The sequence below is a fragment of the Suncus etruscus genome, chromosome 3, assembly GCF_024139225.1.
Source record: "Suncus etruscus isolate mSunEtr1 chromosome 3, mSunEtr1.pri.cur, whole genome shotgun sequence".
In the NCBI taxonomy this organism is placed as follows: domain Eukaryota; kingdom Metazoa; phylum Chordata; class Mammalia; order Eulipotyphla; family Soricidae; genus Suncus; species Suncus etruscus.
In genome coordinates, this window is record NC_064850.1 from 52,138,783 (window position 1) to 52,156,256 (window position 17,474).

The window sequence follows — 17,474 nt, forward strand, 5'->3', positions numbered from 1 at the left end:
GCAACTCAGAGTCGGCCATGGCCGAGACCTGGACATGGGCTCCAACAGATTCTGGATTCTTGATACTCCTTAAACTCCTCTGCCATGTAGAAAGAGAGCACAGGGAAAGATAGGCACAGGTCAGGTGTATGGAGCAGACTACTCTTCTCAGCCTTGGGAGGTCAGTTGGAAGATGAGAGATGGGCAGATGGGGTGCAGAGAGGAGTAGGGATTATCTTTTACTTGGAGAACCTTAGAGATGCAGCCCAGTTACCAAAGAAGAGATGGCATTAAGAGCTGACCTACAAACAGGCAAGGGGTCACTGGCCTGGGTGAAAAGTTTGAGAGCTTAAGATTGGGATTCCGGTTAATAGCAGGGGAGAACATTTGGATGAACTCCGCACCTCCCACCTTATAAAAACTGGGAAGAGAAAATCACTCTCAAGAAGATATACTGAGAACTAAGGAATAAACACAGCAGGTGGAGCACCCAGCACGTGAAAGAATTTTCTTGTTTCAGGGATGATGGGCTAGTCAGGCGGTGAGTAATTCTGTTATTAAATGCAGATTCACTGTCAAAGGAATTTATTGCTTCATGAGAACCAGATCTTTTTGTTTATAAAATCTTATCAGAAAATTCTGCTAATTTAAGAAGATTAGGAATATAGGACCCATGCAAATGTTTCTCCCTCTTCAGGGAAGTCCCTCTTCCAAGTCTGTCAGGCCTAATTACATTTAAGGGGGAAGCAGACACTTAAATGACAGCTTAAATGACAACTCAACCTGGTGAATATGGGACTCCACTGACTATCCTCAGTTTATTCCCCTCTCCTTTTGCTGCCCACTTAAGTTTTTCTTCCCTCTTATTAATAGCAGCAGCTGGTAGTCAACTGTAAAACCATGATTCAAAGAATTTAGGGTAATTCCTAATCTAGAAGGCACCTAGATATCATGGGGGGGGGGGGAGATGAGATTACCAGGCTAGGCAGGGATACCTTCTTCCTTGGCCTTCCAAGATCATACAGATTTTGGAAGAATAGGAGATCAAACAGAAGCCCACGTTCTAACAGGTGGGCAGAGGGGCTGGTCTGCCTCCCCCTCCAGACCATGCAAGTTTTTGTCTTTATTTTAAGAACAGGGTAACAGTGGCTGGCAAGGGAACTTGTGGTGGGAAGATGAAGAAAAGAAAACCCTTTGTTGGGGCACACGGGGAGAACATGCTTTGTTTGATTTTCCAGGAATTTCAGGTCTTAGAGGGCAAAAAAAGAGAAAACCTTCACCAGTCTAAAATATTAAGTCCAAACAGATCCTTTGGTGAATCGTTAAGCCCTTTGCTCCCTTTAGTGAGCTGCCACTCTTCAAAGACTCTTTTTCTGCTATCAGAGTCCCAGTCAGCTCACTCACATCCTTTAGCCTTTAAGTTATATTAAATGTGAGTCTTAAAATGTGGGTCTTCGGACCAGAGAAATAGATTGTATACAGAGGGTATGTCATTTGCCTTGCATTAGATAGTGCATAGAAGGTAGGGCATTGGTCTGGCGTGGCTGATCCGAACACCATATGGTCCCTGAGCACAGCCAGGAGAGATTCCTGAGTGCAGAGCCAGGAGTAGCCCTTGAATATGACCAAGTGTGATCCCTCCTCCAATCCCCCCCCCCAAACAAAACAAAACAAAATAAAAACAAAAACAGTGGCCTGACATGGGGTAATGAAACTTATATTTTTCTATATTCCAAAATCTGTGCTCATATACTTAATTTTGTCTATCTTTCCATTTTTTTGACTTGGTAATATTCTAAAATAATAACTGTATAATGTACTACAACATACAGAGAAATTTTGTCCAAGAGAGACCAGATGAGTTAGAAGTAAGGCAGGTGTTGGAATTCTAGAGATTTGCATATTCAGCACTATTTAAAAAAATTGTACTTGCAAATTTTTTTCTAAGTAGACCAAGACCTTGTCTTTGAAATATTATTTACAATGCTTGTTTGCTTAACATGCCCTATTTTCATAGAGAGCATACAAGAAAAAATAAACACAGGCCTTGTTCCTACCAGCAACATGACCACAGTAGAGGGATTCAAATTACAACGTTCCACTTGAACACACAGAGGAGAACCGTCAGTTTTTAACTTAAGATGCACAAAGAGAAAATATTCCCTTTTCCAGTAAAAACCAAACAACTGCCACAATATATCACATGTGTGGGATCAACAAATTAGAAAGAAATTCTACTGGACCACAAAGAATTTGCTTAGGAAGGTCCAACTTTTTTGAAAGGGAAAAAGAAAAGAAAGAATAGCAAAGCCCAACTTACATGTCCCAGAAGGGCGGCACTTCTGGAGTAGAAACCCAGTCCCCCAACAGACCTGCCTGGTTGAAGGCAATAAAAAATACAAGCAAGTGGCCACTTGCCTTGTACAGGGCTTATCAGGGTTCAATTCTTGGCATCTCAGATGGTATTCTAGCCCTTTAGGAGTGATTCCTAAGTACAGAGCCAGAAATAATGCCCGAGTACCACTGAATGTGGCCCCAAAACAAAACAAAAAATCAAAAAAGTTCCTAATGGTCAGGGTGGAAAAGATTTGAAATATACCCAGGCATTTTCTTCTTCCAACATTTTGGATTACAAACAAAATTGAGCTTGCAGGGCACCCTCTACAGATGAAGGCCTGGTATACAGAGATATCAAAGCATTCATATCTTCTAAGTGGATGGGGAATTTTTTTGACTCTCAAAATTGGACATCCCTGGAGACCAGCCTATCAAAAAGTTTCCCCAAACTAAAATACCTGGGTCCAGAGGTACATCTTATCATTTTCCAACTCTTACTCAAACCAGTAAATAATTTCGGAGCTATGATTCAATCAATATTAATACTTGTCTCTAGTTTTAGAACCCAGTATCAGAAACATGAGTTGCTTGATTTCAAAGATCTTAGATGGTTGCTTATAGTTCTGGACTGAATCTCAAAGTTGACTTTAAAAGGCATCAAGTTCCATAGTGCTTAATAATAATTATATATATATAAATAAATATAACTTATCTTGTATGGGATTGTCATAAATAACACACATTTGATTGACCGGGCAAGATGCACTTGAGCACTCAGGACTAAGATTCTAAGATTAATCATGCAGTTAAACTGGTTTAAGCAATAAACCTGCTCCCCAGCTTCCAGAACTGCAGAAGACAAGCCTGTTTCAATGATCCTCACCCCTTGCTTGAGCTTTTAAAACCTTCTATGTGCAGGTTGTACCCTGGACCACTGTGATCACCACCCCCAGAGGAAGAGACTTAATCCCAATGGCAATTGTTACCAATGAACATCAACCGGGAAGAGGCTATCTCTGAAAAGGGGCACCTCTGAGGCTTTTTCCTAGTATAAACCCTGAGATTCTCAAGTTCCAGAAAGGTGAAGGGACCTTTCCTGGGATATGAATTTCCATCCAACTGTTGTGTATACCTCCTTGAATTGGGGTGTGCCCAAAGGTTGTACCACAATCCCGAGGCAGGGATTGTGGACTGTAGACTGAGATAGGGTCCTTCTTGCAGACACATACTGTGTATCTGGGAGCTATTTAGGGCCTGTGTGCTCCTGGGATACATCAATAGTCCTCATGGGTTTTCCCAGAGATCTGAGGAAAAATATGCACCTGCCTTCTTTGTCACATATGCATTTTTAAACCGAATTAGGCATCTACTTGCTAGGAAATTCCCTTCCCCTACCTATGTTGTTAGTTTGTTCCTAATTGAAAATCTTCAGCCACTAAAACTGATCAGACCTGGTAAAGACAAATGGTTCCTATTAACAACGGTTTCCTTGCAATGACTTTCCACACTTCTCCCCAGTATAATGTTAAATCTTCTGAAAAGAAATCAGGTGTGGGGTTGTGATGGGGATCCAGGAATGTAATTGATGGAGAGGTGCTCCTGCTGGGCCCCTCTTTTCATTACCTTGGATTATTCTGCAAGGTTCAAATCAGCATGCAGCTGAAGCTTCTGGAGGTGATACAGGCACCTGAAACCACTTGTTCAGTGGAAAACTCTGAATTTGAACTGCTTGCTTCCAAACAGAGCAAACCAGCAGCAGCAGCAGATGGAGCCAGAGTGGGAAAGAGGAGTTGACATAGAGCCTCACACTTATATTTTAATTAGGAAGCACTACTGTGTATTCGAAACTCAGAGAAAATATAATTGTAAACCAGTTTGGGAAAAAGGCTCTGGACTCAAAAATAAATAAATAAATAAATAAATAAATAAATAAATAAATAAAACAGACCTTTCACAAAGCATCCAGAACTTCTCAAAATGAGGCACACGCCCCCCCTCCTCCTTCCACCCACCCTTTTATAGTCAGACTGTAATCCGGATTCCAAAAATAAATCAGGCTGATGAGCAGCCAGAAAAAGCCAAGCTTCAGAGTTTTACCCTTGCATGATTGTTATGGGACATTAGCTGGATAGATTTCTCATCACATTTTTACAAATTTCCCTCTAAATAATTTGAGGACACACCCAAATCACTCTGGCCTTGTGACCCAACATGTTTTTGGAATTACGGGGCCCTCCTGCTGTATGCCACTTAAGATAACATTCACAGAGTTATTTTTAGACCACACACACACACACACACACAAAATCACACATAAGAGTCAGAGATACCTAGTTATTAATGCTCCTTTAGAAAAGGAAAAAGAATTGCCTTTCTACTGGTCCTCTCATTTCTGTACAACAATAGTAATAATTATAAGATATATTTATAGTTTTTTGCACTATACTATACACACTCTGTGTGAACAATTCCTTTAATTCCTAAATAAACCCTGAGAAGTACCCACTGTAACTCCAGTAGATCCTTGTAGGGAGCAAATGAGAGGAGTGAAGGAGGAAGCAGTGCATCCAAGAGTTCAAACTTAGTAAGGGAAGTCTGGGGTTCGGATATGTGGGAACTCTCACACCTGACAGTCTGAATCTAAGTTCTCCACTATTTGCTACAGGACATGTGTGAGTGTGGCTCTCACCTGCGGATCCCCAATGTCTTCATCCTGGTCTCACAAAATTCTCAAAATGTCTATCTTTGAGTGTGAGGGGGAGCTGTCCCATTGTTGCCCCGTGAAACACAGATGGAATGTTTGCACCCCAGCCAGCCACACCTCGCCCAGCCCAGCACTGCCTAAAGAGCTGATTTCAAAGTCCTTTCCTGAGGATAGAAAAAGAAAAGATGGGGCACATATTGGTGCATCATGGGACTTACTTCTCATATAAGGTATACAATTCTAATTCATCTTTTGATTGAATCTTCCTTCTCTCCCTGCTCCCCAGTAGATGACACAGAGGCAGGCCCTTCTGGATCAGAACAAAAGCACCAAATTTTTTGATTATCCACAGCAGAGTAGCCTCCTCCAGAGGTGCCTCCTCCTAGAAGCCTTGGCCCCAGCAACCCCTAACACATGCCTGAAGCACCCCAATACAGTTCCCCTAAAGGAATTATTGGGTGTCTGCACAAACCTGAATGGCCCTGGTCACAGAGGAATCCTACATTTGAAAAACTAACCGCAAAGGGCACACAGGATGCAGAGAGTTGCAGTGACTGTGTTCTTTCCTGCAGCACATCCCTTGGCTCTCATTCCCCACAGCACATACAGTGGACTTCAAGCATCATTTGTATCATAAAAGAGCCTCCCAACCAATCTAGGAATATGGGGAAACCACCAAGAAAAATGCCAACAATTCTTTCATCTGGAACAGACAGATATGGGGGACTTGTTACTTTTTTTTTCTCCTTTTAGTTTAGAAAATCTTCATGAGAAAATGTTTAAAGATCCAGAACAGTATTTTTCCCCAAGTAAGCAACACCACCCCCAGAGGGTGCTGTAACAATTGGGTAGCTGTAGTAGCTTTGGATGCATTGGGGAGCACCTACTTTATTTGTTTTAAAGAAGATAAGTTTCCAGAGGACGGGAGACACTGGGTAAGTTTGCTTTTCTGCAAAGGAAATGAGGTCCCAGATAAATTTGGGACCAGAGAAGTTTGGCCTGGATTGTCTTTCAGGAGACAGTAGTAGAAAAGCCTTTCCTTCTTAAGACGAATGATCTCCCTGAATCCGGTCTTGCTGCAAAGGGAACCTTTCAAGTTGTGCGTCCAATATGGCAACCCCGAATGCAGAAGAGCTGGAGTGCCCAGACTGGGGAGGCAGACCCAGGTACACTCACTTTATTCAGTTTGTGGAAACTTTATCAAAACTCAACCTGGAGAAAAAGGAATGGTGATCCCTTGGAAAACTCCTAAGGGATCATTGGACTCAGTCCATTGGGGTCAGAGTTTGTCTGTGTGCTTTTCTTAAGATTAGATTGAGTAGATGCACCAGTCTCAGGAAGATGAGGATGAAAAGTGCCTCCAGACACAGGTCAACATAGTGCGGACTGGATATTAGAGCAGACACTTAATCCCAGGAGCCTGTGGGCCTCCGATGAGCCTCTTCCCGACCTGACACAGCATTACGAAAATGGCAACTGTGCAGCCGGCCAGCCCCACAGCAGTACCAAAAATGGAGACGATGGCATTGAAACAGGGGGGAAGCAAAGTCAGGCCAGGAGGGGACGGTAGCAACCAGTGTTTACAAACAGAAACCAGAGAAGCCCAAGAGGCAGCCAGGAATCACCCAAGATTGGACCAAGATCTCGGAGTCTGTATTCAGGAAGCCTTCAAGTTCCCACCTGGCTCTCTATAGAGCTGCTCACCCCCCCCCCCCCCAACCACCCAAGTTCTGCAAAAAAAAAACATTCCCAAAGGGTCTCAGGACCATTACTGCTGCAGGAAAATATAGCAGCACACTCTGGGAGAGGGTAATCCTAATAAACTCCAGGGCAGTGCTTAGCCCACTGGAGAAGGTCAGAGAAACCACTGGCCAGTCACCCCCAACCCGAGAGATGCGCACCACCTCCCTTATCTCTGGCGCACTGGTCCAAGTATTGGTATGACCCAACGAAAGGAGAACTGGGCTGTTCAGATTCCATGTATTTCTCTCTTCCCCATTTTGTTTCTGACCTGGGGCCATTTCCCGCAAAGAAAAGGGATACTAAGGACGATCCTAAAGAATAAAGTATTATACAAGACCCTTTGCTCCTGAGCTCCCTCTTCTCAATCCCATTCCCAGAGATTTGAAGAAAAAGCCCAAAGGACTACAAAAAAAAAAAAAAATCCAACCTCTATTACCAGCGATCGTCCAAGTCAGCAGCGGCTGCGTCTCACCAACCCTGAGTGAGGAGAGTGCGCAGTGGCCGCCTGGTGAGGTCAGCAGCGTGGCCAGCTCCGCCCCACTGGGGCAATTCTCACTGACACTCTGGAGCAAGCCCAGGCTGCCCGCCTCTCAGCTGCATCCGCTGGAAAGTTGGGGAAGAACCCCACTTTGATCAGAAGCCCTCCTCACCATGAGACTCCTTTTTTCAGTAATTAGTGGATCACCCCCATAGGTAACAATACCCACCACAAACAAAGGGTAGCCCATAGCTCGCTCCAACACCTCCATGTCCAGGGTAGGGACCATCTCCATTGGTTTCCCGATGCCAGCCTCAGATTCTGCACACCATTCCCAACATCTCCTTTGCCCAAGGAGAGAGTGCCGAGAGTGATTGCTCATCAAGACCCTTGGCCATCCCTCTTTTTGCTCTCCCAGATGGGAAATGTGTAGGAGGTCTTTTCTTAGCTAGAAAAAACATTAAGTAGAAATCACCCAAAGTCAACCAGTTGCGAATATGTTGGGTGGAAAAAGAATTGACTGCAGATAAATACAGAGCAAATAACAACATGGTATCCCAAGAAAAAGCAATGATCATGATTAACAAACAAGATGCCTCAACATGGCTGGAATTTATCAGAGGTGCCTCCCTGTCTTTTTCTATCCTCCTTTCATTGCCAGCTGGCTGTACAGAAAGTTGCACCTTTTTAGTAGTGGAGGCCAGTTAGAGCAAACTTGAAGGCAATGGAAGGTGGAGAAGAGAAAAAAGTTATATATATATATGTAAGTATGTGTGTGTATGTATATACATGGACACACATATTTATGCAGCCAAACTTGGTTTTATCCTAGGCATTTTATACAGTCCCTGAATCACTCCACCACTTCAATCCCCCTTATTTCCCAAAGAGACTTAGCAAAAGGCAAAAAATATCATTGGGAAGTCGAGGAAGAGGAGAACAGAGCTGTCTCAATGACAGAACTACCACCTGGCCCACCCAATGGTCTGTTCCAATGTATATGCCCATAGTGTTCATAAAAACACCCTTGGCCCACAGACTGAAGGACAGAGACTATGTTCCTTGGCTCAAAAATAAGAAGTAAAATGACTAATGGTCCCCATCACCAGGTAAATATCCCAGAAGAAGAATGAAGTTGCCCTCAGAACGGTCTCTGAGGGGAGGCATAAATAGCATGGACCTAGATTAGGAGCTCCTGTTATTCTTATGATATAGTCATCCCTGGCCAAGTTCAGCAAAACAGACCTCAGTTACTCAGTTACAATGAGTGTCCTGGAGAAAGTGACCCACTATGCTGGAAGTCTAGGATGTCAACCATTGCCAGGCATAGCCAGAGAGCCCAATGGTTTGGAAGAAGTCCTAAGCACAACCGCATCCCCAGGAAGGGATGAATGTCTGGGGTCAACATCTGCTTTCTGTTGAAGCTTATACTGAGCTTCTCTGTCCCTTTAGATATTCATTGACAAACCACATAAAAACATGCATGGATCAGAGAGGTAAAAGAGGAAGACTTTCCCACATTAAAGAACCAATGTTCATTGATTTACTTGACGTTCACCCTACCTCTGCTGCTGTGTTCATCAACACTGCTTCAAGACTGAATAACAAGCCCTTTCCAGCTATCAGGCTGGATCAGGCAGGACCTGTGATGCCATGAATCAGGCAAGACCTGTGATACCGTAGTTGGTTTAGAAGCCCCTTTTAGAAAGATGAAGAAGGAAACAGTTGCAAAAAGCAAAATAACTCCTCAAACAGCTACTAGAAGTGGAATCAAGAAGTCAACCCCAGTTTCCAGGCCATACTATGGGAAGTTTCTCACCTTTCCAGTATGATGGGAAAAGGAAAGGGGAAGAGAAAGAGAAGAGGAAAGAGAAAGGAAGGGGAAGTTAAGGGGAAGGGAAGGGGAAGGAAGGGGAAGGGAAGGAAAGGGGAAGGGGAAGAAAGTGACAGGGAAGGGAAAGGGAAGGGAGGGAAGGGGAGGGGAGGGAGGGGAGAGGAGGGAAGGGTTAGGGAAGGGAAGGGAAGGGTTAGGGAAGGGAAGGGAAGGGAAGGGAAGGGAAGGGAAGGGAAGGGAAGGGAAGGGAAGGGAAGGGAAGGGAAGGGAAGGGTGCCCAGGCTTTTGGAATCTGGGAGGAGAAAGTGTATCACTTTTCAGCCTAAGTCCTAAGAGGACTCAGCCTGCAAGGGACCTTGGGTGAGTGCAGGGAGAGCTCAGACTTTACCTTTCAACACCAGAGGTTCTTTGCCTTCTCTCTTCAGGGACTCTAGGACAATGTGGAGGGGCTGTGATGGCATCACTCGGCTGGGCTCATTGGTATTCTCATCATAAACGATAATTTCTTTGGAAAAGATCCGTTTGAAAGAGTCCTTGCCTTCCCGACAGGAAATCAAGTCTAAGACGGTGATCTTGCCCTGCTGCAGTCTGCGGCGGCTGATCTTGTCTGCACAGTTGATGTGGACAGCTCCTTGGATGTGGCTCTTATTGTACTCCAGGAAGGGCCTGCAGTCGATGATGACAGGGCCCTGGCTTGGCAGCTGACTCTTGCTGCCTTTGGTCATTTTCTTTGCCAGATCATGGGGGTAGATGATTTTGATGCTGGTGAGCTGTTTGGGGGTCCCGGACACAGGGCTGCCACTCACCCCACCTGCTGGACTCAGCGGGCCGGCATTCTCATTGTTGTTGACCATTGGGTTGGCAGGGCAGGGTGGGATGGCTCCGAGGGCACCAGAGGCAGGGCCGGGGGGCAGAGCTGGGCTGGGGGCTTGACTATCCTTGTCGTAGGTTGCCACAGTGCAGCAGCTTGTACTGCTGCAGCCACAATTCAGGGAGCGGGCAGAGCCGCTGGATGAGGGCATATACGTAGGATTGGCAGCCTTGAGGGACAGGGTGGTGGCAGCAAGGAGCTGAGGGTGGCTGTGGCTGCCCAGGGCGGCAGAAGCCAGGTAGCTGGAGTCCAAACTGAGGTTGAGATCCTGAGGTCGGACGGGCCTTGACAGTGTCACTACTACCCTGTTGTCTAAAGGAGACGGAGGCATGAGGAGGCTCCAGAAGAACTCACGGATCTGTCAAGGGAGGGAGGGAGAGAGAGTGCATCACGTCCGGAGCCCCAAAAAGTAGTCTCAAGCCCTCCCCTTGCATCCCACAAAGTCTCCCAACCAAGTGCCTCTTAAGGTGCTGCACACAAAACCGGAAATGCATTTTGACAGATTATAAGGGGATATGAGGCCAAGTGCCGGTCCCCTTCCCCATCTATCTGGACTGCTAGAAAAGTGCAAATGCTGGGGAGTAAAAGCTTTCAGGGACCTCCAGTGGACAGGAAAGCTCCTAGGAGGAATCTATCTAGGGTCTCTGACCCCAGGCAGAAGGAACGGCACCATTTTCGTAAGATTCGTCTGGGCTTGAATCCTTTCCAATAATGCATCCTCTACTGAAAAGGTAAAGGGCTCACCAGGAGCGTTTGCCTGCCAGCCAGCCAGAAACACAGCAGCAAAACCGGCATCCAGGGTGGACATCCACTTTCTGCAAATAGCCATGCCACTATCCCCAAGCGAACCTCTCTCCTAAGGAACTATTCTTGCTTTCTAATGGGTCAAGTCCTTTGAAAAGGCACAGCCGAGAAAACTTCCCATCCAGGTGCCTGCCTTTCATCTGTTATTGCAAACTCCTGTCCTACAAGGAAGCATTGGGTCCAAGGAGCAGGGTCTTGACAACCCAACTCTGGCAGGTAAGTTGCTCTTGGCTTGCTCCATCTTGAACCCTCCTCCCCCACATTCCCCCCAGTGGCATCAGTTATGCACCCCAGCTTCCCTGGATGTGAAGCAGCCAGGAATGCACCGGATTTCACTCCCCCCAAGGAGGACACCCCCGCCCCCAGCCCCTTCAAGAGAAAAAAACTGGAGTAAGCGCACTTTTTCAGAAGCCAACTCTTCTCAAGAGCCAGTGAAACGTCGCTCTTGCTCTTTCCCCCAGGGGCCCTCCGCAAAAGAACCAGCTTTTGCCTCTGCTACAACCAGGGCGCTCAACAGCCTGCCGGCAAGCTCCTAACGCAGTCGAGAAGCCCAACCCCATGCAAAAGCTACTCACCAAAAGGAACTTGAAGCAATTTCTAGAAAAATATCACCCAGCGACCGTTTACCCCCGACCATCAGTGTTCTCTGACACGGAGCCAGAGTGTCACACACGGGCTGAATGCGCGCACACACACGCACACACACACACACACACACACACACACACACACACACACACACACACACACAAACGCTTCCAGCAGAGCTGCAGAACCCCGGGACTCAGGTTTCTCTCACCCCGCTAAGGATGGAAGCGGGAGGATCCAATCCCTTCTCTCCCTCCCGCCCTGCCTCCTCCCTCCCTCCTTCCCTCCCTTGCGTAGTATTTTTTGAAGAGCAAGTACTATTCCAGAAGCGCCGTTTCCCAGCCGGCTCCAGCGGGGGGCGAATGGGGGGGGGGGGGAGGAAGTCTTTCTGCCTTTACCTGTTAGGTTCATCGCAGAATCCTAGCATCAGGGGGTGTGGGGGGGTAGCTTTACACACACACACACACACACACACACACACACACACACACACACGGAGTGTTCTACGGAGATCTGCATCCCTGCAGCAGAGGTTCGGGCGCACAGAAAAACATACAACCAGGAAGCTACCCCCCCCCCCCAAGAAGCTAAGCTTCATTCACCCCTTCCGACCCTCCCCAGACCTTCCCACCCGGGGCTAAGGAAGAGCTGCTAAAGAAAATCCAGCAGCTGGAGAAGAAACGTTGCTTGCCTTCTTCCAGGCACCTAACAAACACTCCCCCTTCGCCACGCAGCGCCCTGGGAAGCCTTGAGCGTTCTAAACTGCCATAAACCATCCCAACAAACCTCATCTATATTTTTGCGGGGGTTTCCGCCCCCCCATTAGAGTAAGTCTGCAGAGTACACGCACGGGGCGCGGGAGCCAACAGAGAACCCTAAATCTTCACCTGCTGTAGCTCCCGAGTGAGCATCACATTACACACACACACACACACACACACGCACGCACACACACACACACACACACACACACACACACACACACACACAGAGTCGCTAAGCCTCCTTGAGTTCTCCGGAGGAGACGGGATGCCTCCCACTTACTTCATCAAGAAGTGCAGCCCTCCACCCTCCGGCGCTCGGCTGGCCTTAGGAGGAATCGGCGCAGGCAGGCAGCCCCCATTCAGCGGGCTTCATTGATCTCCAGTAGCAGCAGCAACATAGTTACTTTCTCTTTTGCTACACTGTAAATGTAAGGTTCCGACGGGGCGGGCCCGACGCCGACCGACGGCCGCCCCGGCCAATGGGAAGAGCACGGACGCAAACCGCTACCTCACGGCGGCCCGCGGCCAATGGGCGGCCGCTGCGGGAGGGCTAGGGGGCGGGGCCTCGGCTTCTTAAGGCGGGCTTGAGCGGCCGCCGTCCCAGGGCCCCGGCGAGGTCCTGGCCGGGCGGTGATGTCATTGGCGGCCAATCACAGCCCTCGAGGGGCCCGCCCAGGCCCGCGCCGAGCCAGCTGCTTCTATTTACATGGAAACTCGAACCGGCTGCCACTCGCTTCATTAACCCTTCCTGGGACTGAATTGTCAATGGTCTCTCGAGTCCCAGCGTTTTTCAATCGCTGTGCCGCCGTGTGATATTGTCTGCTGTGTGTGCCGTGGGAAGAATTCCCATTTCATCTGTCACAGGCGGCTTCAGGTCACAAAGAGACCGATCACTCGATTCTTTCCTAATAAAGTAATCATAAAATCATTTCTTGGTGTTTATTTGATGCCTCTTCAAGAGAATCACTTTATAAGATAGTCCATATAGGCAAAGAGTTCAACTTTGTTTTAACGTTTTCTAATGGTGTGCGTCGTGATTTTGTTTTCAAGAAAAAAGTGTGCCTTTACAACAAAATAAAAGGTTGAAAAACCTGCAAACGTGCTGGTGCGCTGAGTTGGGAGTCCCCTTCGCCCCCCTGCAGTGCCACCCTCTCCGTTTGCACTCATCCACCTCTGAACTCAGATCCAAAGTATCGAAGGAACTTTCTTAAGGCAGAAAGAAGCAACAGTCGCCGTACCCGCTGGGCTAATGGGGTTTTCTGAGTGTCTAGAGCAGCCCTGCCCCAGCCTAGAGTTAAAATTCACCGGTTGCTTGCACCAAGAGGCCGGAGGGCCCAAAGTGCGCCTTCGGGAGTTTTGGGGGGGTCTCTCTACTCGGATTCCAGCATTGGGGCTTATTGGAGATCTGGGGAGGGTCCCTGTTAGCGCTGCCCGCTCGGCGGCCCGCAGGTGTCGCTGCCCCTCCGGCTGCCCGAGCTGCTCCCCGGCGCGGGCCCGGTCTGCTGCGCCCGGGTCACGCCCCCCGCCGCCATCCTCCTGGGCTAGACCTTGACCTCTCCCAGGCCCACCCGCTAGCCACTGCTCCCAGGCACAGGCCAGAGCTCAGACTCGAGGCTCTAAGGAGCGCTTTGCAAACTACGGTTTGCAGTACCCGCGCCCCCCATCCCGAGCTCTACGTTGCTGGGGCCCGTCACGCCCACATCTCCAATTCGGGGCGCTGGACCCGTGGCCCGGCCACCCCGCAATGCCCCTGGCGCACCAGCACCGCCTCCAAGCGCTTCTCGAACCGCCGCACCAGGAGGAAAAGGAGCCAGAGTGCGGCATCTTGCACCAAATGCTGGATGGTTCCAGAGCCCGTCCCAGCGACTTCTCCTCCCGGGTCTCCCACATTGCCTCGCCCCCGAAGCTTTCGGGCCCCGGCGCGAATCCTAAGGTTTGGGCAAACGGCCAACCCGCTGCCTCTAGGCATGAAAATGCTTCCAGAACGGAGCGCAAATCGGTTAAGTGACTGCTGAAAGAAATGGAAAGGGGAGGATCTGCATGCGCCCCAGTCCCTTGAAGATCTGGGGGATGTTTCACTGTCTCCCTCTCCTGTAAGAGAAATAAGAACAGCGGAGCTATTGAATATTCTTGTTCCTGCCTTAGAATATGCCCTATGAGCCGTGTCTCTTATTTAGAGATGTGTCTGAAGACAAGAGTTCAAATCCTTAGGCCCAACAGTTAAGTTGCAGAGACACAATCGTGGTCTAAAAGCACCTCTAAAATCTGAAGGCGCCTCCCAGTAAGGCTCCGGATTAGCTGCTGCGTTGAGCCTCTTAAAAGAAATCCCCTTGAGCATCGCTGGAAATTTTCTTTTAACGTTTACTAGATATATATTATATGTTACATGGCAGTAGGGAATGTGTCTGTTCGTATATATACACGTCCAAATTTCACAACGATGTTTCAACTCGCAGGAAAAGATTAAAAAAGAATCTTAAACTGAAAAAAAAAAAAAAAAGACTCTTCCTCACAAACATACCAACAGGCTTTGGTGTTTACCCGGATGATAGCTAATGAGTGGTTAGGTCGCAACACCTGGTCCTTAATCTCAGTGCGGAGCAAGTCCTAGACAGGTAAAATGAGTTGTGGGCAATTCCCCTGAAAATCAAAAGACTAGATTGGAAAAACAAGGGTCTGTTCGACTTGAAATGTGTCTTTCCCTAACTATAGATACTTACTGAGCAAAGTTCACGAACTCAGGATTGGATTGTGCCCCCATTTCATTCCTTATTCTTCCTCTGGGCCGTTTATCTGTTCATCTGAGGCCAAGTGTCAGCGCCATGCTAATACCCCCAGCTGAGAAAGGCTGGAAAGTCCCCACGCTCCTGTTCAAGGACTGAGGGAGCAAGAAGGAATATCTGCTGATAAAAGCATCCCGTTAAAAAGCATCATCTTGGCTTCAGGGTATGGGGCGCTGGTATTTGAAAGTATTTATAGTCTATAAATTATTAATTCATGGCTAATGCTTTGTTATCTATTCCCCCAACAAAAGAGGGATTTACACAATTGTTAGAAGAATTCTTTCCTGTCGTTCCCATGAGATCAGAGGGGGAAAAAAAACAACTTCAAAAAGAAACGTTAATGAGATGATTATTTTATTATAGTTGAAAGCGGGTAGATTATTATAATTTAAGTGACTAAGAATCTAAGCCACCCAGGCTGGAGAAAAAGTATGATAGATAGCAAAATTACTCGTCATTGATCAAACCTCAAAACTGGAGTGAAAAATAGAAGTATGGAGTAAAAGAAACAAGTCAAATTAGAGATGGATGTATTTTCAGTCACTGCTCTTCTCAGCTTCTTTTGTACAAAAGAGATGGGGTTTTTTTGGTTTGTTTGTTTGTTTGTTTTGGTTTTTGGGCCACACCCGGCGGTGCTCAGGGGTTACTCCTGGCTGTCTGCTCAGAAATAGCTCCTGGCAGGCACGGGGGACCATATGGGACACCGGGATTCGAACCAACCACCTTTGGTCCTGGATCGGCTGCTTGCAAGGCAAACACTGCTGTGCTATCTCTCCGGGCCCTGTTTGTTTTTTTAATACTATTTGAGATACTGCTCCTAGACTTGACTGTAATACCAGGCAGTCAGCAGTTACCACCCAATCTTTAGAGCAGTGACCAGTAAGACTGCAATTTTCCAAGATCTTGATCAGATCTAAATACTGCAAAATTGTATGGAGTTGAGTGGAGCAAACCAGTCTCCTTCCTGACAAAAGGCAGTTCTAAACAAAGCCCCCAAATAGAGCTAAATTATGGAACATGCATGATGAGATATCTGATAAAACAGGATACAAGTGAGTAAATGTGTTCCTTGTTATAACTGGGGAACCCTGGCTGTATTCAGAGTGGCTTATGGTCCTGTCTAGAGTAAAGGGAGGGAAGAGGTGGAGTGGGGAGGAGGGAGACTTGGGACACTGGTGATGGGAATGTTGCATTGGTGAAGAGGGGTGTTCTTTACATGACTGAAACCCAACTACAATCATATTTGCAATCGAGGCGTTTAAATAAAGATATCAAAAAAAGAAAAAAGGAATCACCTTTGTTGCTAAGAGAACAGGTTAAAAAAAAGTTGCTCCTCCCTCCTCCTTTTCCTCCTCCTCCTCTTCCTCCCTCCTCTTTCTCCTTTTCCTCCTCTTCCTCCTCCTTTTCCTCTTTCTCCTCCACTTCCTCCTCCCTCCTCCTTTTCCTCTTTCTCCTCCACCTCCTCTTCCTTTTCCCTCCTCTTCCTCCTCAAAAAGTAAAAAAAAAGAAAAAAAGAGAAAAAAGAAAGTTTACGGGGAAAATCTGAATAGGTTTATAAAAGTATGTTTTATCCTAAAAAAGGGAATATTGGCCTTATGTCAGAAAATATAGATATTGTTTAATGTATTATTAATAATAAAAACTTTTAATTATAATAAAATTTGTAATAAAAATCTCTATGGATATTAAGTAAATTGCTGATGAGACAAACCTAGAATATTCAATAAAAGTGAAATTTTAATTTGTATTGAAAATGTGTAAAATCCTCTAAAAAAAAAACAACCCCAAAATCAAAATGGCTTCTGGTTTCAGGGTGGGGTCTATGCTACTGTGCTGGGGACCCTGCGGTGCCAAGGATCACTGGGGTCCCATGAGCCACTACTGGGAGGCCTCTGGAGCTATCTCTGGTGATTATTTTGGGACTCTGCAGTGCTGCAGACTGAACTACATTGGATATATGGAGCTCATGCCCAACTTCTCTCCTATGCCCCCCCCCCCACACTCATAGATCTATCAGTTAAATATGTCCCGAGAGTGGTAGGGGACAAATATGGAAATACAGAGTATACTTTTCTCAGAGATTCTAGAATTAAGCCAGGATATAGGGGATGATAAATTCAGCAAAGTGTAGTGCTGGCTAAACTTCTTCGAGAGCAATTGGATAGATGCTGAGAGATTTTGCAGATCTAGAGAAGGTGAAGTGAGAAGATCCTCCCAAGAGGAGAAGCCGTATGTGTAGGGATGGCAGCCCAAGGAGGTCCATGGGCTTGTATCACTCTCCATGACATCAGAGCAGGTCCACTTCCACTGAAGTCAGAGAAAGAGGATGGAAAGTTAGGAAGAGTTAAGGGGCTTGTCAAGCACATGGTTGACCCCGGTTGAACCCCCAGTACCACATGGTCACTAAAGACAATGAAGAACCCCCCAAGCACCAATGACCAATGCATGTGATCCAAATGCCCCTCCCCCCAAATAAAAATAATGATGGGAAGATGAGAGGATGCCTCTGACTTGTGAAAATCTCTGAGCAACCATCTCTGCCCTTTCCGCAGAAAGGAAATCAAACCATATGACTACAGAACTATAGAA

At 46.9% G+C, this 17,474-nt stretch overlaps 1 protein-coding gene across 1 annotated transcript in view; it reads right to left on the reverse strand.

Moving 5' to 3' along the window:
• DUSP10 (dual specificity phosphatase 10) overlaps window positions 1-12,498 on the reverse strand; it is a 37,218-nt gene extending 24,720 nt beyond the window's left edge. The window contains exons 1-2 of the mRNA XM_049769516.1: window positions 12,383-12,498; window positions 9,464-10,304 (exon numbers count right to left, since the gene is read on the reverse strand). Coding sequence (XP_049625473.1) covers window positions 9,464-10,277 — 814 coding nt within the window. The 5' untranslated portion in view covers window positions 10,278-10,304; window positions 12,383-12,498. The remainder of the gene's footprint in view (window positions 1-9,463; window positions 10,305-12,382) is intronic.
• Between the last annotated feature and the right edge of the window lie 4,976 nt (window positions 12,499-17,474).